The sequence below is a fragment of the Chaetodon trifascialis genome, chromosome 10 (genome assembly GCF_039877785.1).
Source record: "Chaetodon trifascialis isolate fChaTrf1 chromosome 10, fChaTrf1.hap1, whole genome shotgun sequence".
Lineage (NCBI taxonomy): Eukaryota > Metazoa > Chordata > Actinopteri > Chaetodontiformes > Chaetodontidae > Chaetodon > Chaetodon trifascialis.
In genome coordinates, this window is record NC_092065.1 from 4,173,267 (window position 1) to 4,200,421 (window position 27,155).

At 42.8% G+C, this 27,155-nt stretch overlaps 1 protein-coding gene across 2 annotated transcripts; it reads left to right on the forward strand.

Annotated features, from left to right (window-relative positions):
- Window positions 1-2,843: 2,843 nt before the first annotated feature.
- On the forward strand, window positions 2,844-19,958 carry LOC139337806 (creatine kinase U-type, mitochondrial-like). 2 transcript variants are annotated; one of them, XM_070972575.1, is made up of 9 exons: window positions 2,844-2,995; window positions 7,732-7,930; window positions 8,221-8,316; window positions 9,376-9,597; window positions 11,054-11,139; window positions 12,916-13,039; window positions 13,749-13,883; window positions 14,333-14,458; window positions 19,690-19,958. In XM_070972575.1, the coding sequence occupies exons 1-9, from the start codon at window positions 2,850-2,852 to the stop codon at window positions 19,801-19,803; spliced, it is 1,248 nt and encodes a 415-aa protein (XP_070828676.1). In that variant the 5' UTR covers window positions 2,844-2,849; the 3' UTR covers window positions 19,804-19,958. The 2 variants fall into 2 exon arrangements, with proteins under 2 accessions (XP_070828676.1, XP_070828677.1); XM_070972576.1 differs by lacking the exon at window positions 2,844-2,995 and adding an exon at window positions 7,567-7,638.
- Window positions 19,959-27,155: the final 7,197 nt, after the last annotated feature.

A 27,155-nucleotide genomic window follows, 5' to 3' on the forward strand; every position in this document is an offset into this window, starting at 1 on the left:
CGGTTGTCCACCTATCAGGAGGTCCGTGCTGTGCCATCGGTGTGTGAATTCATATGTACGTTGCTTTGGATAAAAGCGTCTGCCAAATGACTACTTATAATTGGAATTTAGATTTGCAAAGTCGAAAATGTAGGTCTAAACTGATCTGCAACTCGAGTTTTTCTGATACAATTCTTTATAGTAGAAAGATTTTATTGAACATAACTGCTGCACATAACTGAAGAAACCCTGAACGTTAGGCATCACAGACCTCAGATCAGTTTTCCACTTCCACACTGTGACCTCATCTGACCTCACTTTTCTGTCACATGGTGTTTCTGTATGTACATAACTGTTCTGTATGCTGTCAGGTGCCTCATTTTTGTCAGTGCTTGTTTTAAAAAGCATTTTAAATAGAATGAATTTGCAGAGTCCACTTTACAGTCACTAGTTTAGAAACACTGTTCCAGATTCAGGCCCTGAGGTCCTTGGAGCTCATGGAGGATAATTCAATAATCGGTGGATTAAAGAGGACCCAGCTGGCGTACAGTGCTCGGATCAAAGTTCATAATGTAGTTCTGCAGGATGTGGAGTCAGTTTACAAGACACAGGATGTGTTTGAACATATACTGTAGTACTACTGCTGGACTGCATTCACATGCAAAACTTAAAAAAAGTAATAATAATAAAAGTGTAACTTTTGGCTGGAGCTCTGATCTTCTGGCTCTTACAGACAAGTAGAAAACAAATTAAATGGCCAAGAGTATGTGGACAGTCAAACATTACAACATGTGACTATGGCTGGAACTAAGCCTTATTTTTACTGTTATTTTCAGCTGAAAATAATTTTCTTGATTCATCGTTTAGTCAGTAAAATGTCAGAAAATAGCACCTGCAATTTTTCATGGCTAAAGACAGTGTATTAAAATAGTTTAATTTTTTTACATCAGCTGGTCCAAAACCTTATTCAAAGGTCAAAGATATGAGTTTAATACCAGAGGCAAATAAGAAAATAAGCACATTTGAGAAGCTGTAACCAAATCATTTTTGGTATTTTGCTTAAAATACTTAAAACAATCAGTTATCAAAATAGCTGCTGATCGATTTTTATATATATCAATGGGAGGTTCAAATTCTTTTGCATTGTTGAATGTCATATATGTACAATATAATATATACATATTGTATATGTATACTCTAGATGTGAGGGTATGTTTTTGCTGACGTGGCTCATAGATAGTTGACAGTGAAATTAAAGGCACTAACAGTGCGACTGTCAAAATAACGTGTTAATTTTGATTAATCCCTTGAAGAGTTTCAATGTAGTTTGGGCCCCATCTTAGCTTTAACTGTTTTCTTTGCACTTGAAGGCAGACAGTGTTCAGTATCCACGGAGATGACTCAGGACACTTGGGCACTGGTTGGATTATTTAATTGCAATTTGAATTTATATATTGTGATGTCTTGAAAGGTCGGGAGCTTTTCTCTTGGGGTCCTGAGGTGTGGGTGCAGGGAAGGAAGACAGCCAGGCCTGGTTTTCCAAATTAAATTCAATGTGTTGAATTTACAGGACAACTTACTGTATTCTCAGCCAATGCAACAAAACAAATCAGGAGTCTTAAATCAAACTGAGGATAATCGTCTCCTTTTTCACAAAATCAAAAGGACTGCTCTTCCTTTGTCTCTGTGCCATCACCTTCACACACACACACTCCTCTCTCCACACTTCACCCTCACTTGGGCCATCAGCTCATGCCCTTCAGCTGGGCAGCAACCCTTGCCCGGACTGCCCTCCTGACCATGGGCTTTGTAGTTCTTTAGTGGCTGCCATGATGGGTTGTAGTTCTTGTTGCAGCCATTTGGAGGGGATGTATATCCCTCTATGACACAACCTCTCATGACATCACATTTCCCCCTCCCCTGGCTTGAGGCCCTTCCCTCCACAGTCTGTGGAATAGGGGGCAATCACATCCTATGAGGACTGAAACTGGCAGGGCATCCAAAACCCCTGCATTGACTTCACACATGCCTTGTGTTGTGACCAGTTTCATGGTAGTAGTAGGATACTGACGAGTGTCGCCATGGACACAGGACACTGGTCGGGTCTCTCCTTGGAGCAGGTTTGTTTCCTTAAAGAACATACATAGAATATTATTCCAACTCTGAGTAGACAGGCAAGAGAATCAGTAAAATGATTACTAACTGTTTACAACCTGTTTCCATCTCAGTATATATATATTCATTACTACTTGTTTGAACCTGTAGTCATCACAGTATATACATTTATTTATATGCATCCCTGTCTACAACTTGTCCTCATCATTCACTTCATTACTACGCAACCTGTTTACATTGCAGTAAAAACATTTGACTAATTCTCACCTGGCTATGCAGTTTTAATATTATAGTTTATTACTTATTTTATATAATATTCATGTATTTCACTGTTGTTGTTGTTGTTGTTTTTTTTTACCTTAGATTCAAATTAGGTTTTGTTCCACTTTATTTATACACCTTTTTTATACTTATGTATATATGTATATGTAAGAGCACTTGTCGTAGAATTTGATTGTGAAGGACTGCTTCACTGTAATTGTTGTGCATATGTCAACAAATCAAACTTGAAAACAGATGGTCTTGGCAGCGCTTGTCCTTTTATTTTGAAGCTATGGCTGAATTTCCTGTCTGGTGCTGTATGCCTCTGTCCATTTTCATATCGCTCCTGTTAAGTTGTTCTCCCGGTTGTCATTCCATCAGAGGCTCCTTGTCACTGACGCTCCCCTCCACCTGTCCCTTCCACCGTGCGGCTGTGGAAATAATAATATAAACAAATAATAATAACCTTTTTAATGCCTTTAAAAAAAATTAAAATGCCAAACAGCTTCTTTAGAATCCTCTCCTCCAAACGGAACATTGGGATCCTGTCGCTGGTGGGAGGCTCTGCAATGGCTGGATTTCTGTTCCACCGGGAACATGTCAGCGCTGGAGTTTCTGTACGCAGGAGGTACACTCCCAGGTACCATTACCCCCACCAACAAATAGCACATACATACATACATACATACATACATACATACATACTATATGAACTGCTATAGGACACCAAGAGCCATTAACAGGTTCCTTAAACGCACCATGATTGAAACATTACAGGCTGCTGTGGCTCCACATTTCTCCTTCATTACTGGAGCTTTACATAATGTTTTTTTTAGAGTGGAGATACACCTGTTAAATGTGTCTTTTATTAATCATACACCAAAATTATAACACAAAAAACACACCTGCTCTACACTTTTAACAGCCATTAAAGGGAATTTTGAGTAGCTAATGTTCGTATTAGACAAAGAATGACACAGAACTAGTTTAGCTAGAAAAGAGCCAGAAAGATGCTTGTGTCTGGTCTCACAGGAAAAACCAGTGGTTTTCCTGTGTATGGCATTAGTAAAACAGATGGTTGCTCAATGCTTACGCACAGCAGGTACTATAGTTAGCTATAGTTAGTTAAATTGATATTACTATTTTGACCCATGAAAGATTAGTTTTTGCCATTAACTTTGTCAATTGTGTTTTCAAAGTCTGATTAGCCCTTTCCACTGCCCCTCCTCCAGCTGGGTGGTAGGCACAATGTGTTTTCAGATTTATTTGGAGGCTGTCTGAAAGGCTCTGATTTACGTTGTTAACAAAATGAGAGCCATTGTCACTGGTTAACTTGGATGGAAGTCCCCATCTTGGATTATTTCTCTCAATAATGCTTTTGCAACTGAGACAGCTGTAGCATGTTTACATGTGTTACAACCCTGGCTCAAAGGGAAGCAACACAATGAGCAACACACAGCCACAAGGTGAACCTTAACAAGAGGTTTATTTTGTAAAAATGACAAACTGAAAAGAGCTAAATGTGGGTCTCAGCTGCAGCCTGTCAGGCTCTGACCTGGACCTGTGAAGGAGAATGAAGAGAGAGAAAGAAAGAGGTGTGGCCATGGCTTTTAAACCCTGCACACACCTGCAAATGAACACAGGCAATCAGCACAACAAAGGGACTGAGCCACTTTCAAAATAAAATACAGGCCTTAATTCTTGGCCTGTAACACATGGGAAACACTCAATCCATTTTGAAAACATGTCAACAATGACAAGGCAAAATTTATAACCCCTGCAAAGAGTAAGTTCAATGAAGTCCATCATTAAATGTTCAAAAGGACCCTCTGGTTAAGGATGGGCTGACAAGGGCATTGTTTCACCTCTGCCAATATTGCTTGTTGCACAAATTAAACATTTTTTGCAGAAATTTTCAGCAAATGCTCAAAATCCTGGTGCATACCATAATCTATTTACAATATCCATCATCCCCCTCTTGATACATGGTCAGGACCATGTCTCAATTTTGCTAGGGAAGGGAATATGGACTTCAGGAGAACTGGGAGGCCTTTAGAGTTCATCCAGACTCCAGTTGGGAGTTCATTACACCCTTTTCTTCTCCATAATGCTTTTTCTCCATTATCAGCTCCTGTTTGAAGCAAAGAGACATCATTAAGAGAAAAAACGTCATGTTGGACAGACAAGGGCATTTGCAAAATGGAGGAGACAGGTGAGAGAACAGCCACTTTCACAGCAGTATCCACGGCTGCATTACCATGTGACAGGGTCAATAGATCCTGTATGAGCTTGACATTTGCATACTGCTACTGAGGGTGGTAGAGGTAATGCAGACAAGAGGTTAATAATGAGACTCCAATGGGCAATTGGTTTGCCTGTAGAAGTAAAGAAACCACGATTTTTCCACAAAGCATAGAAGTTGTGACAGACATTAAATGCATATTGAGAATCTGTGTGGACTGTGATGGTTTGTTCTTTTCCTAAAATAAAAGCACGGGTTAGTGCAAACAATTCGGCTGTCTGAGCAGATTATTAGGCAATATGGCACTTTCAATCACATTATGATTGTCAAAGTGAACTTTGTCAACCAAACAATGCAACAGGTGTTTACACAGAGGATTGAAATTGCGTTTCTCCATACTTCAATGTGCAAGTAATATATAACACACAACATTTAACAACAAAGTGCAAACAGACAACAGTACTGGACACAACTTATACAGACAGACAATAGACATGTGATGTATATAAAATATTCACAGTGTGCCAGAGTGTAGTCAGATTTGAGTTATGTTATTGAGGTGTAATAATAAAAGACGCAATGTAGAATGTGCGAGTGCAGAAGCAGCATGGGGATGCAATTGTAAACATGTATGATATTGTGCATATAAAGAACATAGTGCAAACATTGAGTTATTTTAAGTTATTTTGACAGTCAGTTGGTCTTTGTGTAATGATCATGGGATTTTCTAGAGTGAGTTGAGTAGTCTGATGGACTGAGGGAAAAAGCTGTTTTTGAGTCTGGTAGTTTTGCTCCGCATGCTGCAGTAGCGCTTTCTAGATGGGAGGAGGGTGAACAGTACATGTGCTGGGTGGGTGAGGTCTTTGATGATATTGGTTGCTCTCTTGTAACAGCGGGATGGGTATAAGTCCTGGATTGCCGGTTGGGGTGATCTGGTGATCTTCTCCGCTGTCCTCACCACTCTCCGTAGGGCCTTCTTGTCCGCAGCAGAGCAGCTGCCATACCAGACTGAGAGACTGCTGGTTAGAATGCTCTCAGTGGCAAGTGGTGAGGGCAGAGGGGGGAAGGTCAGCTCTCCTCATCCGGTGAAGGAAGTGGAGGCGTTGCTGTGCCTTCTTGACTATGGATGTGATGTTGGTGGTCCATGTCAGGTCATCTGTGATGTGCACTCCCAGGAACTGGGAACCCAGTGCTTTTCACAGACTCCACTGCACTGCCATTGATGGTGAGTGGGATGTGTGGTGTCTGTTTCTTCCTAAAGTCAGCATGGATCCCTCATGGCAGAACCGTCTACAAAGAAAGCAGTCAGGGTTGGACAGGGGTGTGTCAAACAGCGCATCATGTGGTTTTGACACAGTGTCAACCACCTCTAAACAAGAATGAGGTTCTCCATCTTCACTTGTAGGAAGCAGAGTTGATAGGTTAAGGACAGTACAGTGTATTAAGGTCACATGCGACATTGTTAGTAGAACATTTTGCCAGTACAGTTGTCTTTCTGGTGTTAGATGAATGGATCTTCCATTATGGATCGTCCCAAACAAGTATGGTTGGATCTTATCAAACACACACTACTTTTGAGTAACTCATTCAGCCAGATGGTTTGTATGACACAGTCCGAGCAATGCACCCCTCTAGTATGCATACATACTAGACATTGAATGACTCACAACAAAGTTTATTTTCTGTATTATTTTACAATTTCTCCACTCATACACCCATTTTATTGTGATGGGGCATTCTATATCATGATGTATGATATTAGTACAGTATTATACTTCAGATTTTCTATTATATTAGCATCAACCACTCCTATTTCAATCTCTAATTATATGTATTTTATGTAGAATTTCTGAAAGCAGCTGATTCATCTGTGCTGCCAGTCGTTCATGAAGTGCGGTTAGCTTTTTGAGCCAGTCAGCATGGATCATGTCAGGTCCAGCTCTTCATCTTAGACACTCTTTCTTGGATGTCTGCAGTGGTAATTTTGACTGGTTCCTGTTCTGAGAGGTTACTGTGGTCTGCTTTCAATTTGAGCAACCGCTGGGCATTGGTGTTATGCGATGCATCCTTCTGCCAGATACTCTTCCAGTAGAGCTCAGTTTCAGACTTTGGTGGGTCTTTCTGGGTCTTCTTACTACCCTGCCATTGAGAGTAGACCTCAGCTGAGTTGTTGGAGAACAGTTTATTTATTCTCCTGGTCTCAGCTTCTCTGCTGTGTCTCTTGAGGCGGGTAGCCAGAGCAGTGAGCCTAGCAGTCTCCAGAGTTTCATCTATGGACAGCTTGTTGTATTTCCTTGGCACTTCCTTCCTGATCTTTACACACTAACCTCCCTCCTTGTTGCCGTGATCTTGCTTTCCAGTCTCCTCTTCCATGGAGGGTTTCCCTGCTCCTTCCGGCTACTGTTGTTCATCTTGTAGCCTACCATGCGCAGGATGACTGTTGCCACTGCATACATCAGCTGATTGGTCTCAGTGATGGTTTTTGTGGAAATAGTCATCAGTGACATATTCACATCTTCCAGTAGAGATTCATCTGATACTTTGTCTCTTAGCCTTGGCAGGTAGGTAGTTGTGTTCCCTCAGGATTCTGTTATCTGTTCTCTCAGGTCAGCTGCCCTTGTGTTCAGGGTGTCTGTGCTTCTTGGAGCTTGGTACCCAATCTCGTTATGCGGGGATGCAGATGTCATCCCTGCACTGCATCCCTGTCGTCCTGGCTCCCCCTTCCTGTAGCATCTTTGTACCGTGGATGAGGCACATTGTACCTCATTAATCTCTAATTGAGACAGTAGGTTGTTCTTATGGATATTAGAGCACTGGGTCACAAGTTGCTTTGCAGTCTTCATGGATGTGGGGTTTTGAAGCATCCATAGGTCCCACATCCTCTTCATATACCCTCTCTCACTGGGGTTACTGGTGCAGTAGCATTCCAGCATTTTTTTGTTCTCTGTCCTGCTCCATGTATGACACTGTGTATGTGTCACATGGAAGTGTCCCGGAGCGAGTCCCTGACTCTGCACCTGCTCCAAGAACACTGCTCCATGGTTAGCATGCGTCCACACTGTTAAAAAGAGTGCTTCTCTCTCATCGATCAATGCAGCAATATAATATGTTATCTTGCATTTGTATTTGTGCAGTGCTGAGTACCCTGACCTGCGCAAACACAACAACTTCATGGCAAGTAACCTGACACCTGCAATCTATGCCAAGCTGTGTGATAAGGCCACTCCCAATGGTTACACACTGGACCAGGCAATCCAATGGGGCGTGGACAACCCTGGGGAACCCCGCATCACGTCTATTGGCATGGTGGCAGGAGACGAGGAGTCTTATGAGGTCAGACATCATTATGCCTTTAAACACATGCAAGCTCCTCACTGTTGGGTGAAAATAAGGGGCTGGAACACCTCCATGTTTACTGTACAAGAGTCATGGCTGACCACAGCCTCCTCAGGCCACCAGCTGGAGTTTGCAGCAACAAGGACAACCCTGACAAAGGAGTGCAGCTCAAAAAACATTGCAGTCAGCCAACCCTCCGTTCCTGCTCCAGGGGAAGGAGTATTACAGCACAGGAGTCTTTATCCATTGTCTCATTTTTTGTATTTTTAAATTCTGGGCTGTTTCAGGTATTTGCAGAACTGTTTGACCCTGTCATCAAAGGGAGGCAGAACGGCTATGATCCCCGCACCATGAAGCACCCCACCGACCTGGATGCCAGCAAGGTAATACCCTCACGCAGCTTCTTATCTGAGAGGTGGTTTCATTCCTCGGGCTTGTGACTTGCTGCTTTTGTTTAAGAACTATGATACTTAGCAGTAGGTTGTTTGCAGATGACATCACGTCACTCTTTTGTTGTGGCGCAAACTGCAAATGGAGGGCAGGAAGTGATTGTCTGCATGGAAACACTATAACATGCATTCAAAATACCTGTGTTTTGTATCTTTTATGGTCGATTCAACCAAGGAACCAGGAGTAGCTTGTATTGAGGACCAAAAGTTGTTGCTCCTCTTCATAACGTAAGGGTCACATCCAACATATGTTCTGATTTTGTGTTTATACCTTTCTGTCGTAATTTCATCTAAACTTGCCCAGTGAGAACTTTCCTTCATCTCATCCATTACAGTTTTCATTTCCACGTCACGTGATTGCAAACAAATAAGCAACCATTGTTTTTTTATTGTTCCTACAATATTGATCAGAGATGACCAAATACCATATTTTGTCATCGCAACAACCAATGGTCAATGGCTGCAATGAATCTGCAGTATATCAGTCACTTTATCTCGAGTATAGCCAAGCTACAGCATTGTTCGATGACTGTGCTGAAATATGTGTACCTACATGTGTGACATGCACAGTGTTATGCTCACACACAGCAGAGGGGTAACACAACATCACAAACGCTTAAGACAATCCAATACATGAAGGATGTAATGTCAGCAGGCAAGTTGGCGGGCTAGCTTGATGGCTACATGTATGCTAGTATGATTAGTCCCAGCTTGAGAGGTACAACCTAAATGAATGAAGAGTGAAACTCTTCTTCCTCCTTTATGTTTTTCACCAGGCTTTATTTCAATGAGCCTTTGCAAAAAAATAGAGGTCTTTGGTTGTGCCGTCTGATATTGAAGTCAACCACTGTGATCAACCCGCCTCGAGAGAGAACATCAGCCTGTATTTTTTATCACTGAAACTCACATCAATGTTATTATTGTACATTGAATGAAGACGTAAAATAATGCAAAACATACGTAAAAATATTTCCCTTCCTGTCTTCATTTCAGATCCAGTCGGGCCAGTTTGACGAGCGTTATGTGCTATCCTCCAGGGTGAGAACGGGCCGCAGTATCCGGGGGCTCAGCCTTCCTCCCGCCTGCACTCGGGCAGAGCGCAGGGAGGTGGAGAGGGTGGTGGTGGATGCCCTCACAGGCTTGAAAGATGACCTGGCTGGGAGGTACTACAGTCTCACCCAGATGACAGAAAAGGAGCAGCAACAGCTCATTGATGTGAGTGATGTGGGGATGCTGCTCGATGCAGGATACAGGATGCAACACACACACACACACACACACACACACATATATATATATATATATATATATATATATATATATATATATATATATATATATATATATATATATATATATATATATATATATCAGGGTTGTAGAAACAGAATCTTTTTAAAGGTGGATTGCCTTAAATAACAATAAAATATAAAAATAATTCTCGTGAAATACAACACCAAAGCAACTTTCTATTTCATATCCAGTTATAATCAATCATTTTAATACAGTAGCATTAGTGGTTACACATGATCTGCCAGTGGACCTGTTTCAACAATTTTGGATTTTGAAATACTCACTGCATCAATCTGCAAAGCAATAGTAATGCCTAGTGTCGGAATATGATTCACAATGAGGTTATTTCAGCTCAGACTGCAGGCAAATCAAGAAAGATTTGTTTCTGAAATGACATCTTTAAGACTGGCTGCACTGTTATTTGCAAGTGATTAGATTTGTGTGTCCAGACAATTCCAACATATCTGCATGGGTCGCTGTGGTTATGTAGTAGGCAACAGATGCTGGTAATGCACCTTTCCAATGTGGAAGCATAAAAAATGGCCATCAATCACATTGTGAAGTCATGGTGCAGAACTTCTCCATCGTGCCAGGCAAACTCAGAAAAGGAGCGCTGCTGAGTTTTGATATTTCTTGGTTTCCTCAGTCACTTTTCTTCCTTGTGTGTCGCATTGCTTGTGATGCAAAAGACACTTTGAAATCGCATCTGTAAAAATACGATCTAATTGTATTTCACACCACCTCCAAATGTGGCTTGGATCTATTTTCCAAAAAACACATTTCATGTAGTTTTTTACTGTCCAGACTTTCTAAAATCAATGTGGATATGCCGGTCAAAACAAGAGCTTGTATGGGAATCACATGCACTCATAGTGAGAATGTTTATCGACTGTGGATGTGGTTAAAACTTCTGTGTTTTGTCATCCTGATTGTCCATACAGTAATTTTACTTTGTTTATTTTGTACCTATGACATCTACTGAATGATTCCTTCTCTGTTTCTTCCATTTTTTCCCTATTAAAATGTATTTGGGGGACTTTTTCCTTTCCTGAATTGAGTCTCATGATAGAGGGTGTTCTATGCTGTGAAGCCCCTTGAGGTAAAGTTGTGGTTTGTGGTACTGGGTCATGCAAATATAACTGACTTTACTTGACTAAAACACAGGGAAAAGGGGAGCAGTTTCATAACATGGTGGGCCGTGGCTACCAAGACATTTTTCCCTTACCCATAATGAGAGAGATTGACCACATATCTGAATTCTCAAGTCTCACACCCTTGTTTCTGTTTCCCTCTAACAATGCTGTCCAATCACAGTTTCCACTGTTTTGGTCATAGCCACTGTTTACACTTTGAGTAAAAAACTCTGTATTCACAATAGGACCATTTCCTGTTTGACAAGCCTGTGTCACCCTGGCTGATGAGCACAGGCATGGCTCGTGATTGGCCAGATGCTCGTGGTATCTGGTAAGTAAAAAAAAAAAAGAAAAAAAAGGATGATAGAGGTTTCTGGCAACGCAATATATACGCATATGTGTCATCAATATATGAATGGTAAGGTATAATGAATCTCCTTACAATCTTGCCAAGCTGGAGCATGTACAAATTAAAAAGCAAAAGACCCAAGATTAACCCTTGTGGAACTCCTGAGAAAAGTTTTGCTTCAACACATCCAATGGAAACGTAGGAGCTCTTCTCAGACCCATTGATTCGTGATTTTTTTAAATTAAAATATGATCAGCTTGTTCAAAGGCAGCGTTTAAAGCCGAATGAAACAAAAATGGGAATTCTTTTTAGATTTGTGTTAATCTTGAGGTCACATGGTTAGCTTTGAATCCCGATGAGTACATACATACATTTCCATGCAACTTTTTAAAGTATTTTGCTATGAATGATCATGTTAGAGATTTGTCTGTAGCTAACAATTACTTTAAATATACTGGAAATTGATGAAATGATTGATTGGATAGATTCAATCAGTTTGTTTTGTCCTTGCAGAGTACAAACGTACAGTGTTTCCTCTTTCCAGTTGCACTTGCCACAGCTTTAATTTCTTTTCAAATTATTTCACTTTTGAAAGCGAGAGGCTGATGTGATGCTCTGCAGCAGCGACAAGGCACTCCTTCCCAAATTTTCCTTTTGAATGGGTTTTCAGCCTCCTAGCTGTTAGCTCGCTAATCACAAAACCTATCTGCATAACATTACCTCTGACAGTATGTGGTCTTGTGAAAGCTGCTTGTTGGTCACCCAAACTAATGTTGTATAAGACACTGTAAAAAACAAATTTGTTTTTATAGCGTCTTGCCATCTGTATGGACTTACCTGATTAAATAAAGGTTATTTTAACCTGCTTAGGGCACTACATAACAAGTCAGGGATTTTGTCATTAAGATTCATACTCTGAAAACCAGGAATGTTTGTACCTTTTTATCCATCCAATAGTTGTTGATTTTTCAAATTGGACACTTATGTCAGACCAATGGGCAGAACTGTCACCAGCCCCACAACTAGTGAGGAAGATAGGAATGTCAGTACAACACTTTGTTCTCACTCATTCATACTGTCTATTGACTTGTGTATATATTTTTTAGAAATAGAAATATCAGAGAAAAACATGCCTGCCTTGTACTTGGCCAGAATTTCCTGGAACTGTCAGCTTTTCTCTTTTGCTAACAAACTGATTGTCATGAGTTTGCGAGGTCTCATCCAACACATTTAGCTTTGTGTTATGTTTAATGATTTGTCTTTTTCTTTTAAGTTTGTTATAAATTAGTATTGTATTACTAGGCAGAAACAACAGTCATACTCAGTGACTGATGGTTAATCATCTTCTTTCTCCCCACCAATATCATATTGTTTCCTTAACAGAGAAAACCCATCAACAATCTCTACTTATTAACTTATGCTACACACTGTCTCCCAATAGGCTTCCAAAATATCATGTCTATATTGATTCAATCTGAAAAAACTATTAAAAGTTCGATTTATGTATAACTACCATATACTCATATTTGGAGTCAGTAAATTATATTGAAGTTGCTGATAAGGTTAAAAAAGACAGTCCCTAAGCTATGAGTAAGAAAAGGATGTCAGCTCTGTGTTCCAGTTTACTGGGTACTTCATCAGAATAAATGACCCCTCCGTGGGTGCTACACTGTCTGGTCACTGTTCTTTGGGGCAAATGCAAATAACCATAACCTATGGAAATCAGCACAGTATAACTCAAAAAATTGTTCTGTGCAGGCACAACAACAACAAGACATTTTTGATTTGGGTGAATGAGGAGGATCACACCAGGGTCATCTCCATGGAGAAGGGAGGGAACATGAAGAGAGTCTTTGAGAGGTTCTGCAAAGGTCTCAAGGAGGTAAGGCTGTGTTTGTCTCTGTGTGGATTGGTTAAGATGTTGAGATGAGAGAGAAACTGGCTGCCTGTAACACCCTAATTTCCCCTGTGGGGGATTAATAAAGTCTTTTCTTACTAAAGTCCAAAGCCTAGCATGGTTGCAGTGTTCATTGTAAAGCACGAAGGAAGGGCCCATAGTGTATCTCCTTCACACACCGCAGGAGCTTCCCAGTACTGTCAGAGTGTCCTGCATGGGGTGAGACATGTTCTCCATCAGGGGTGATAGCTTAGCCATCATACTCCCTTCTCTCAGGTGTAGGCTGTCGCTCTGATGAATCACTCAGGCTATAGCCTATATACTAGTATTTGCCCTACTACAAAAATAAAGCCTGTAAATGACACACGATAACGCATTGTCCAAACACGGCAGTGCAAGCTTAGATTATTTGTCCAAGAGGTCCAATTTCCCTATCAGAGAAAGAGTAAAGTACAAGCAGTGCAACATCTGGTACTGCACTGTTACACTGAGAGAGTGACAAAACACCTCAGCCCTACATGAGTGTCAATTTAATGCCAATGCTTTGCTAGTGTTTGTGTCAGTCCACTCGCAACAGACTTCATGTAACTAACAGTTTGCTGCGTATGAACAGTATGTACACATTCGTCATGCAGGCCAAAGGTCAGAGATTCTATGAATGAAACACACACTCAACTGTTTCTCTTTGTTTAAGGTGGAGCATCTGATCCAGGACAAAGGCTGGGAGTTCATGTGGAATGAGAGGCTGGGCTACATCCTCACCTGCCCCTCCAACCTGGGCACAGGCCTCAGGGCCGGGGTCCATGTCAAGCTGCCCCTGCTGAGCAAGGTAATGCATTAGGTGTAATAGAAAGAAAATAAATTTGATAGTCACACTTTAGTAGATTTTGTATTCATTTTGATCTGCATGCATCTGCATGTCTTTGAAAACATCAAAATAATGAACACACTCAGTTATCTTGTTTTCTCAATCTGTGTTACTTATTTTTAGGGCTATTTTCTCATGTTTTATGACATGATTCGGACATTTTGGACTCACATGCATGTTGAAGATTTGTACTGTGTTGCTGTTACAAAATGCCAAACAAGCATTTTCTCTTTGTTTTACTAACTTAGTTTGACACGATGTGCAACAATGTATATTGCCAAAACATTAAATGTTGGTTGTAAAGGATTTGAAAATGTCTGAAGGAAAAACAATAGATCTGCATTTTGAGTCATGTGTTGATTAAAGTGCTTTGAAACTGTACAGAATGATTTCTCTCCTCCAAACAAAAGGATGCCCGCTTCGGTAAGATCCTGAGCAACCTGCATCTGCAGAAGCGAGGGACAGGTGGTGAGGATACTGCTACTGTGGACGATGTGTACGACATCTCCAACCTGTTCCGTATGGGGCAGTCTGAGGTAGGGAAACTTGTATAGAACTGCACAGATGCTGGGATCGAGTGAGGAGATAGGGTGTGAGTAATTGCCTCATCAACAGAGCAAAGCCTTCACTTGCCAAACTGCTCCACTTGAGTTGTTTATTAGCTCACAGAACTTGTCTGTCTCCTGGGCATGGATCTATGGATACATATAATTAACAGGGTGTTGCAGAAATCAGTATCAGAATCAGAATTCCTTTATTGATCTCCGAGGGGAAATTGTTTTTTGTACAGTGCTCCACACAAAACAGAATTACAGATTAGAATAAAAAGAGAGAAAGAACAAGAAGGAATAAATATAAAGGCAATATTAAGAAACAGAATATTAAAACTAAAGATATATGTAAATAAGAAATATACAACACAAATTAAGAAATATACAACACAAAATATGCAACACAATGAAATGTACAGTAATAAAAATAAGTAATATACTAAGTATATTGGATGTGCAAAAAATGTGCAAAATGGAAACAGATGTGGAAAGTGAAATTGCAAAATATTCAACAGAACAGACCAGACAGTGACAGTGAAGTCCAAGGGCCATTCAGAGGGAGGAGTTTACAGGTTAATGGCCACAGGCAGGAATGATTTCCTGTATCGTTCAGTCCTGAGTTTTGGTGGTATTAGTCTCTTACTGAACGTACTCCTGTGCCTGGCCAGCACATCATGAAGTTGGTGTGAGACATTGTCCATGATAGTCCTTAGCTTATTCAGCATCCTCCTCTCTGACACCACCGTCAGAGAGTCACACTCCATCCCCACAATGTCACTGGCCTTGCGGATCAGTTTGTTGAGTCTGTTGGCGTCTGCCATCCTCAGCTTGCTGCCCCAGCACGCAACAGCATAGAGAATTGCACTTGCCACCACAGACTCATAAAAAATCCTGAGCATAGTCCGGCAGATGTTGAAGGGCCTCAGTCGCCTCAGGAAATAGAGACAATTCTGGCCCTTCCTGTAGAGAGCGTCAGTGTTCTTAGCCCAGTCCAGTTTATTGTCAATATGAACCCCCAGGTACTTATAATCCTCCACTATGTCCACAACGACCCCCTGGATGGAAACAGGGGTCACAGGTGTCTTGGTTCTCCTCAGGTCCACTACCAGTTCCTTAGTCTTTGCCACGTTTAGTTGCAGATGGTTCTGCTCACACCTCGTGACAAAGTTGTCCACAGCAGCCCTGTACTCATCCTCATCGCCCTTGCTGATACATCCAACTATCGCAGAGTCATCAGAAAACTTCTGAAGATGGCAGGTCTCTGTGCAATAGCTGAAGTCCGTGGTGTAGAGGGTGAAGAGGAAGGGAGAGAGGACAGTCCCCTGCGGGGCCCCAGTGTTGCTGACCACTCTGTCTGACACACAGTGTTGCAGGCGCACATACTGTGATCTGCCAGTCAGGTAGTCCACAATCCAGGACACCAGGGGGGCGTCCACCTGCATCGCTGTCAGCTTGTCACCCAGTAGAGCTGGACGAATGGTGTTGAATGCACTGGAGAAGTCAAAAAACATGACTCTCACAGTGCTCGCCGGCTTGTCCAGGTGGGCGTAGACACGGTTGAGCAGGTAGATGATGGCGTCCTCAACTCCAAGTCAGGGCTGATAGGCGAACTGGAGGGGGTCCATCAGTGGCTTGACCAGGGGCCGGAGCTGTTCCAGGACGAGTCTCTCCAGAGTCTTCATAATGTGGGAGGTCAGTGCCACAGGTCTGTAATCCTTTGAGTCCCTGGGCCGTGATGTCTTTGGCACAGGAACAAGGCACGACGTCTTCCACAGCATGGGGACCCTCTGGAGACTTAGGCTCATATTGAAGACATGTTGAATAACTCCACACAGCTGGGGGGCACAGGCTTTGAGCACCCTGGGGCTGACATCATCAGGGCCTGGAGCTTTGTTGGAGTGGAGTCAGCTGTCTTCTCACCTGGTTTGCAGTGAAGCACACTGTGGAGGTGACAGGTAGGGGAGGTGTGGTGTAATCCTCAAGTTGGTGAGTGAGGATAGTCTGGCAGTCTGAGAAGGTGTGAAGAGGGCTCACACAGGAAGATGGGGGGGTGTGAGAAGGAGAAGGAGGGGAGGAGAGGGGAGTGGTTGGTGATGGTCGTCCAGGACAGACAGCAGTGGAGTCAGAGGCAGCTTGAGCCAGGCCTGCAGTGTCGAAAAAACAAATTCAGCTCGTTTGCCTTGTCAGTGCTGCCTTCAACTCATCTGCTGCTTGTCCCGAAGCCAGTAATGGTCCTCATACCACTCCAGACCTCTCTCAAGTTGTTTTGCTGGAGTTTCCACTCCAGCTTCCTCCTGTATTTCTCCTTAGCCTCACTTTTAGTTCCTTCTGTATCGTTCTCACCTCCTCCCTGTTACCCGCCCTGAAGGCCCTCTTCTTCTGATTGAGGATGTCTTTGATGTCCTTTGTCACCCACGGCTTGTTGTTTGGATAACAATGGACAGTCTTGGATGGGACAGTGGAGTCCACACAGAAGGTGATGTAGTCCGTGATGCACTCTGTGAGCCCATCAATGTCCTCCCCATGCGGCTCACAGAGTGCCTGCCAGTCTGTCACCTCAAAACAGCCCTGCAGTGTCTGATATGTCTCCTCTGACCATCTCCTCACTGTCCTTGTGGTCGCGGGCTGACTTTTCACCAGAGGCACATAACAGGGAATGAGGAGCACAAGGTTGTGATCTGACCTGCCCAGAGGGGGGAGGGGGGAACAGCTGTATGCATCCTTGACGTTAGCATACAACAAGTCCAGGGTTCTCTCCTCTCTTGTTGGACAGCTCACATGCTGCATGAAATTGGGCAGGGTTCTTTCCATGGTGATGTGGTTGAAGTCCCCCGAGATAGCAATGAATGCACTCGGGTGTTGGGTTTGCAGACGGGCCACGGCGGAGTGAATGACGTCACATGCCGACGTCGGGTTGGCAGGGGGGGGGGTGTAAACAGCAACGATGATGGCATGTGAAAACTCCCTGGGCAAATAATATGGCCTGAGTCCAGCAGCCAGCAGTTCAATGTCCGGGCAACAAATACATTCCTTGATGGTAATGTGACCAGGATTACACCAATGGTTGTTGACTAGAACAGTGAGCCCCCCTCCTTTACACTTACCGCTCTGCGTGCAGTCCTCGGCCCGAACAGTCTGAAAGCCACTGATGGAGATGTTGTCGTCGGGTATGTCCGAATGCAACCACGTTTCCGAAAAACACATCAGACTGCACTCCCGATACTCCCTTTGACTCCTGGCGAGTGCTGTCAGCTTGTCCGCCTTGTTCGCCAGCGACCGCACGTTGCCCATGATGAGAGAGGGGAGACATGGCTTATAACTCCTCTTCTCCGTAAACCTCTGTTGTCTCGACCCAGCTCTTTTCCTCCGCTGTTTCCGTCCTCCCCTGCATCCTCTGTGTGTTTTTCTCCAGATTTCAGCGGGGATCTCTGTTGTTCTAGCCGACAAGCCGGCCGGCCTCAGCGCGATCAGCTGATCTCTGGCGTAAACAATGCGCTGCACATCGGTGCTGTGTCCCAGTGAGAGTAGTAATTTCAAAGTGAAAAAACAAACCAGAACTCTCTCAGCCAGCATGTTTGGAAACATTGCGTGTGTGATCAGTAACTCCTCCTGATATGAAGAAAGATTCAATGGAATGAACATTCATCTCCTCACAGTGTGACTTAACCATGTTGGCTTGGAGATATTAGTCATGTAACAGACAGCAAAGTGAATGTTTTGTGTCAGCAAGTTGGATTTTTGGGCTTCTAAATAGCAACCCATTGATGGTAAAAGGGTTATTGTTTCTTTCAGACCAAATGAAGCCAAAGCTGTTTCAAAGCTGAGAGAGGAGGGGAGTGGGAAGGACTGGAGAGAATGCTGTCACACCTGTGTGACAGAGTTATGGAACACAATGATCTGTTCTCTATTATCATTGTTCTCTGTTGGGTGGAGTGCATTGTATTTGTAGTTACAGTTTTTCTCAGTCACTTTGGTGCGTTTCTCACAACACTCTTTACATTTGCAAAACAGTTAGCTCAACCTCCACAACATTTTGTCGTTGGTGCACATCATAGCCTCAGTTTCTTGTTCATTTCATCAAATTGCCAATGCTTTTGGACACGTATCGACCGCTTTCATACAACTCTCTGCTTTTTACAACATTTCCCTGTGCTTATGTCATGTCAGTCAAAATGAACTATACTTGTGTACGCTGAATAGTCATTCCCTATGAAACTAATAGTCCTAATTTCGTTGTTTGAGTCATTACATTCAAAAATGTTGAACATGTTGTCAAAATTTGTCCAGCAAATTCTATAGCTTATTGTAATCCCAAATGTCTATATTGGACAATTGTTTTCAGGTGAATCTCAGCTTTCAATGATGAGAAGGTGCGTGAAGCATTAGTTGCAACCAATGATAAGCCACCTCTCCACAGCTCAGCTGAATCCTATGGACCCCCAATTTACAAGCATATATAAACCAAGCAGGACATAGTGTGTACCTCTATTCCAGTACTGAAGAAATCAGAATCAGAATCATAAAGCCTTTATTAGTCCCCCAGAGGGGAAATTACATTTCAGTTACATCCCGTCCAAGAAACATGAAAAGAACAATGACACATAACATGGGGAGTACAGGAACAGGAGAACTGTGGGTCTGCACAATCCAGCGATCAGTGCCCCGTTTACTTAGATAAGAAAAAGGAGAACAAGAGGGAGGAAGAGGCATTCTGCTTTTGGAGACTTCAGGAACCATGAGTAAATCTCCGTTTTGGAAACACAGTGTTCTAGTCAGGTAATAAGATACTATGAGCTCTTTAAGATAGGATGGTGCTTGACCATTTATGGCTTTGTAAGTAAGGAGAAGGATTTAAAATTCTATTCTGGAATTTGCAGGAAGCCAGTGCAGAGTGCAGACTAATATCGAAGAAATATGAGCGCTCTTCCTCATTTTTGTCAGTGCTGCAGCATTCTGGAGCAACTTGAGAATATTTAGCAACAAATGTGGGCAGCCAGATAGGAATTGCAATAATCCAACCTGAAAGTCATGAATGCATGGATTGTTTTTTCTGCATCGTTTTGAGATGCAGGTGAAAAATTTTCTTGTAATGTGAAACTCTGCACTGAAGCAACATGAAGCAACATTTTTGAGCAGAAGAGGGCGTTTATTGTTCCAGTCTCCATTTTTCTTATGCAAAAAAGGATAAAACAAAATGTGATGTGTCCCTTCCTCAGGTCCAGCTGGTGCAGACAGTGATTGATGGCGTCAACTACCTGATCGAGTGTGAGAAGAGACTGGAGAAAGGCCAGGACATCAAGGTGCCCCCACCCATCAAGGTGTTCAAGTAGACACTGATCCCTGACCTCACCCCACAAACCACTGGGCATGATCACATGTACCAACACCTCACTCTGTGCCCATAGATATTATTAATATCTAGGTCATTCCCTCCTTTATTCCTGCTACTTATCTAATCATTCCTCCCTGCCCTCCCAGAATACCTCTCTATAATATAATTGTTACGACCCAGTTCGCTAGGGGTAAGGAAGTAACAAAAAAACAACCAGATGGAAATGGTTATTTGTTTAAACCCAAGTGATGTTAAATTATTTGGGTACAAAGGATAACTTCCCAGACAACAACAAGAGCAGTTGGGTGCTTTTCAAACAAATGAAATAATCATAACCAAAAGAGAACTCTCAAAAAGGAGAGCTTACCAGGATCACACACCAAAACAAAACAAAACAAAACCCTCCTCAATGAGGCCTACGGTACAGGTGGAAAACGAGAACCAAAATACAAAGGAAATAGCACCCCTAAGCCTATTGAGACTAGCAAACAATATAACTAAGTGAGTGGAGAATCAGTCCCTGTCCTAAACCTAGCCCAGTTCGTGTCTGTTTACAGCAAACCCACAATGAGCACGAGCTCGGACAAATCTATCACAAAACAATCGAATCTCTCCTGTGTCTGGTCAAGGAAGCCAGCCACACACTGCCAGGCTCTGTGACACATTTACAGTGACAATCAGTGATCTTGAAACAGAACAAATGTCTTACAAAGTGCTGTGTCGAGCAATAGTGTTTCCGTCCCCTCCCTGCACTCACACACTTCCATCACAGCTCCGCTGACAGTCAGCCTTCCCCAAACCTAATTTGATCCCAACATTATTTCTATCCAGTTCTGCCATTTCAACCTCAGCTGTACACTTAAACAGCTGCAGCTCTGCTTCAAAGGATTAACTGTACAGTTTATCAAGCTGTGTTTGAGCTTCACGAGGGGAGATGAGGGGACATTGTGGGCCATTGCTGAGAGAAACTGGTCTCTTTAGGAAGTAAGATTTGGAAAAATGAAGAATACTGTTAAGTGCAACGCTGACTAGGACCCCAAAGCAGAGGGACAGGCCACCACAGAATAACCAAAAAACAGTTCTAATAATTTCAAGACAAAAAAAAGATTAGCAGGCAGTGGAGGCAGGGAGCTGGCTGGCACTCCGACTCTGGCTGGGAGACACAGAGGACCTGAATGAAAAAAAAAGAAAAACACAGGTCAGTATGACAATCCAAAATAACCAATGACAAAAGCTGCTGTTAGAGAGCAGAAACCACAAGACTCTACCGAACAGGACAGAATTATCTGGCAGCGAGCACACAAAAGTCCGAGGTCTTTATACTGCTCCAGATGATGAGAAACAGGTGAGCCTCGTCTGCTGCAGGAGAAGCCAGCCACACCCCCTGCCACACACACCTGCAGGAAAAGAGAACTGAAAAGGGAGGGGGAGAAGAGGAGAGCACAGAAAAAAATCACCAAGCAAAACCACAACAAATACTTTCAACACTAACATGCATTGTTGTAGATAGTGGAGCTTTATTTGGATTGAAGTCATGAAAGTTCATTAATGAATAAATAATCATTTAAACTTTTAACCCAAGCAAGAAATACGCTGATACTGTAAAATGTAGTTTTCTTGTACTGCACTGTACCTTCAAAGTTAGCAGGCAGGCAGATAATACATATTGAATGCGCTCTGAATAACTCCATACCACTATTAGTCAGATATTAGATTACTATATTCTTAATGTGGAAAGTTTTTTACACAACCTGATAAGAAGCTTGAATCTGTCTCTGTGTTCTGTCCTTATGAAAAATATGTCACAGTAGAAATTTTGAGTTGTGCAAATGTAAAATATCTCCTGATTTTAGTCCCTTTGTCATTGCTTTTACATCTCATAGATTTTCAAGGTTTTCACTATTGGTCTCTTACCGTCCTCTTCAAATATGGCAAAGTAAGCAAGTTTGAAGTCATATGGGTGCATGGCAGAGTGATGAAGGCCTAAACTCTGAAGAAAATACCTCTGAAAGACACTTAAACAAGTTACGATGGAGAGATATCAGCTTTTGCAAGACTTGTTGGTTCTTGTTGGCTCACTGGGCATCAGAGTAACGTAAATGTAACATGTGAAGGCTGGAATTTAGTATGTCACATAAAAATGTATTATATGAGTATAAATACTTAAATACTAAAGTCTATGTGGAATACCTTTAAGGTAGAATTTACTTACCTATTGAGGTGTTGTATGACACTTGTGTGCATTCATATAACACTGATGGAATATTTATTTTTAGAACTGATTGTGGTGCTGTCAGAGAGCTCCTTCTGCTGGCTTGATGATGTAATTGCAGCTGCACAAAGAAGGAACTCGTTTATCTCCTACTTTGTATAAGTCTGTGTTGATTAATATGAAGCCTATTTTTGCCTGGATGTCTTCAATAATAAGAAATAAGAATTTGTTGCACACATTGTAATCTCACCAAATATCCTGACTGTGGATCTTCACCTGATGGTGATTTCAACTATTGTCAAAAATCAAGATTTACAACAGTTTTTTAGAACAGTTAATGGGACTACAAGGACCGGCGGCACAGAGACACAGCAGGGAGTGCACGTGCCTCACATCAAGAAGGTTCGATCCCTGGGCGATTCCCTTTCTGTGCGAACCTTGTGTATCTACTGTTTTGTCTTGTGTGTTCAAATCAAATCAAATCAAATCAACTTTATTTATATGGCACTTTTCATACATTACAGTAACACAAAGTGCCTCACAGAGGGTAAAAACAAAAACAAAACAATACAAAACACTGTGAGAACCCGAAACCTCCCACCCCCCCCAAATATACACACAGTTACACAATTACATACACACTCACGCACATACATAGACATACGGACAGACATACATACCCATACACACAAACATACACACACCCACATACATCCACTATCTGTCGCTGAGGAGACATGGCTGGGCACCAAAATCCGAGGTGAGGAAGAAGCTACCTTTGGGGGCCATGCACACAGAGAGGAATCATGGTCCATGACTGCGGGGGCGCTGACACAGAGACCACCCCAGCCCAGGCAGACAGGAGGCTCCACACCAAGGTGTAAAGCTCTCTAGCTACCCAGGCCAGGGCCATCCATGGAACAGCAACCCCATCGGTGAACCAGAATCAATTCCCGGTGTGGTAGGCCCCCAGGAGGAAACACTGGAAAATCGAGGGGCTAGAACAGTAAAATAAGATAAAAGGTATAGAAGCTAAAACTGAGGAAAAAACAATAGAATGTATAAAATAGACCATAAATAATGACTAAAACAATTAAAATAAAACATTGAAATAACACAATAATAAATAAAAATAAAAAATTATATAAAATAATAATAAAAAATGTAAAAATAGAAGTCAGCTTAATAAATTATAAATAGTTAAATGAGTCAGTTAAAAGCCTGATTAAAAAGATGGGTCTTGAGCCTCTTTTTAAAAACATCAACATTCTCTGCAGCCCTGAGGCTTTTTGGGAGGCTGTTCCACAATCGGGGGCCATAATAACTGAATGCCGCCTCCCCGTGTGTTCTAGTTCTAACTTGTGGTATCGTTAAAAGGTCAGCACCGGAGGACCTCAAGGGTTGATAGGGTAAAAGTAATGCAGATAAATAAGAAGGCCCAAGATCGTTAAGACACTTAAAAACTAGTAAAAGAACCTTAAAATCGATCCTGAAGCGCACAGGGAGCCAATGCAGTGATTTTAAAACAGGTGCAATATGCTCCCGCCCTCTGGTCCTCGTCAGCACTCATGCGGCTGAGTTTTGTAATAATTGTAAGTTATGCATGCTCTTTTTGGGAAGACCAGAGAGCAGGGAATTACAGTAATCTAAACGACAAGAGATAAAGGCATGCAACAGCACCTCCGTACTGGCCTGAGAGAGGAACGGGCGGACTCTGGCTGTATTCTTGAGATGGTAAAAACCTATCTTTGTTATGTTTTTGATGTGTGGAATAAAAGTGAGCTCAGAGTCAAAAATCATGCCCAGATTTTTCACTGATTTTGAGGGTTTAAAATCCTGTAACTTTGGTAAAAGTTTCTCTCTCTGGCCTTCAGGACCAATGACTAAAACCTCTGTTTTGTCCCGGTCGAGCTTTAGGAAGTTTGCTGCCATCCATGACTTGATGTCTAAAATACAGTTAAAAAGGGCATCAATTGGCCCTGTGTCATCAGGAGACACGGCGATGTACAGTTGCGTATCATCAGTATAACTATGGAAGCTGATGCCGTGCCTCCTGATGACGTCCCCAAGGGGCAGCATGTAAAGATTAAAAAGAGTTGGACCTAAAATTGACCCTTGGGGAACCCCACACTTTATCTTATGGGTTCCTGAGGAACATGTATCCATACTTACAAAGAAACTTCATTCAGTGAGGTAGGACGTGAACCAGTTAAAAACAGTACCAGAGAGGCCGAACAGGTTCCTCAGTCTATTTAATAAAGTGTGATGGTCTACTGTATCGAAGGCGGCAGTTAGATCCAGTAGAACCAAGACTGTGAGTTTATGATTATCTAAATTCCACCTGATGTTGTTTAAAATCTTTAAAAGTGCTGTCTCTGTACTGTGGTTCATCCTAAAACCAGACTGATGAGTCTCTAAAATATGTTTCGAGTTTAAAAATTCATTTACTTGATTAAAAACAAGTTTTTCTAAAATTTTACTTAAAAATGGTAGGTTGGATACAGGCCAGTAGTTATTTAAAACATTGGGGTCTAAATCACTCTTCTTCAGAAGGGGCTTCACCACCGCTGTTTTAAACGAGGTGGGGAAGACACTCGTCTGGAGAGAGCAATTGACCAAATACAGCAGCTGTTCCTCAAAGAATCCATAGAGTGTTTTAAAAAACGGTGTGGGAATTGGGTCTAAAAGGCAGGTTGTGGGCTTTACCTGGGAGAAAACTCGACTAAGTCTCCTCGCATCAACCAGGGCAAAACTCTCCAGTGTTTCCACAGGTCCAAGCAATGATCCAGGTGTTAAAAGCTGTTGAGATAAAAGACTGGATCTTATGTCATTGATTTTTCTTCTGAAGTGGTCTGCAAAATCCTCACAAAGGGCGTTATCTGGTGTCTTGGAGGATCTTTTAAAATTTTTGTTTGTCAAAAGATCAATTGTGGAGAATAAGAATTTGGGATTATTTTTATGGTCATGGATTAGGTTTTGAAAGTGGGAGATTCTTGCTTGTTTGACTGTGTTATTGTAGATTTTGAGGTGTTGACGTAGTATTTCATAGTGAACTGTCAACTTTGATTTCCTCCATCTCCTTTCAGCACTCCTGCATTCCCTTTTGAGTTTTTTAATTTCCTCAGTTCTCCACGGAGGTGTGGGTCTTATTTTGATTGTTTTGATAAGAAGTGGAGCCACTGAGTCCAGTGTTGACTTTATTTTATTGTTAAAGTTGTCAGTGATAAAATCACAGGGTGCTGGTAAAATTTCGGCAGGAGTGCTCTGTAAGATCTGGATAAAATTTCCAGCCACTTCAGAAGTTAGGTAGCATTTCCTCACTGTTCTCACAGGGGCCTCCCGGTGATTAAAATTGGTGATTGTAAAAAACACACAAAAGTGGTCAGACACAGCCAGGTCCACAACAGAGGGCGCACCGACCATAAGATATAACGAGGTCCAAGGTGTGCCCCCTGCTGTGGGTCGGCTGCATGACATGTTGCTTAAAATCAGGGCAGTGTAAAAGGTTTAAAAATTCTCTGGACATTAAGTCTGAGGAAAAGTCGACGTGTAAATTAAAATCACCGGCTATTAAAATTCTGTTAAAAGAGGTATGAATAATTGATAAAAGCTCAGAAAACTCACTAATAAAAGAAGTAGAATACTGGGGTGACCAGTAGACAGTTATACAGAGGATTGGTGGGATGCTAAAAACGAAGGCATGGTATTCAAATGATAAGTAGCTGTTAAAATTGACTTCGTTCATGTGCATGTTGGTTTTTGTGATTGAAGCAGTACTGCCCCCTCTTTTGCACCCTCTAGTTGAAAATAAAAAGTTAAAATTGGGTGGGGAAGCCTCGGTGAGAACAACAGGTGCGTCAGTGCCAAGCCACGTCTCCGTAAGGAGAATGCTGTCCAGGTTATTATCTAAAATTATGTCATTTATAATAAAAGATTTGTTTAAAAGAGAGCGCACGTTCAGCACAGCCATTTTAACATCTGTGCTGAACGTGTGGTCATCACGTTTTTCCAGTGGAATGTTAAAAACACAGTTTGATCTAAAAGTAGTCCTGGGTCTCGTTTGTCTGTGTGAAATTATGGTTTTGATTGTGTAAATATTGTCCTGTGCCACTGGGGTCACAGAGGGAGGGGCGTGTATGATGTAGGTGGGGGTGGGTGAAGGTGAGTGTGGGTGAGGTGCAGAGGGCGTGTGTATGGGTGTAGTGAGTCAGGAGGTGATTGTGGTGAAGGACCGGACTGTCAAGTCAATGTTTACTGATAAAAGCCATGACCCCTCCTGGTTTGAGTGTAGGCCGTCTGGTTTGAAAAGGTGGGGTCTGTTTAAAAAAGTGATAAAATTGTCCACATATGGAATACTTTCTCCAAGGCATTATCCCTTCAGCCATAGGTGCAGCTGGCAGAGGTGACTGGTGGTGACGTCACCATAGCGCGGCGGGGGAAGTGGGCCAGAAATAACCAGTCGCTTCCCCGTGTCCAGCATGCAGTCCACCATGGACCTGAAATCCTGCTTGAGGATCTCGGATTGCTGGTCTCTGAGATTGTTGATGCCGGCCTCCAGGACCAGCGTGGAGGCTGAGCTGTGCTGAGCACACAGCTGGAGGGCGGAGGACTCAACCTCCTTGACACGGGCTCCGGGGTGGCAGAAGGTCCGGCCACCATGCACCATCACGTGTCTGACCATCGAGGTCCTGACAACCAGCACAGAGGGGGTGCGCTGCTCCACAGGCTGCCTGGAGGTGTGCCGCTGGCTCAGGATGTCATACCTGTTCTCCAGCGGTAGATCCGGAGGCAGAGGAGGGGGAGATGGACGGGCCCCAGCGCCTCTGGTCACCGCTGACCAGGATTCCCTCGGCTTGAGTGGCGTTGAGCTCACCGGTGCTGGAGCCGCCACTCCATCCTCCCTGATGAAGCACTGCCACTCCGGGGGGCGAAGGCAGGAGGTGGAGGGTGCCGATGGCTTGGGCTTGGCGCCCTGGTGGAGCCAGCAGAGCTCGGCGAGTGCTGGTGCCAGAGATCCGGTGGTAATGGAGCCGGTCCACGGCAGGGTGGTGTTGTCCGTGGCTGTCATGCTCCGGTTACCAGCGCCGGATGCCCTCAAGTGGGCAATGAGTTTTGACTGGGTCAAGGCGACGGTGGAG

Bases quoted from the DNA above. Each gene is read 5' to 3' on its own strand.
- LOC139337806 (XM_070972575.1), top strand. From the start codon at position 2,850: ATGCCAAACAGCTTCTTTAGAATCCTCTCCTCCAAACGGAACATTGGG. The intron at 11,140-12,915 runs GTAAGTAAAAAA...TGTTCTGTGCAG, and splicing joins CCAGATGCTCGTGGTATCTG to GCACAACAACAACAAGACAT. The intron at 14,459-19,689 runs GTAGGGAAACTT...TCCCTTCCTCAG, and splicing joins TCCGTATGGGGCAGTCTGAG to GTCCAGCTGGTGCAGACAGT.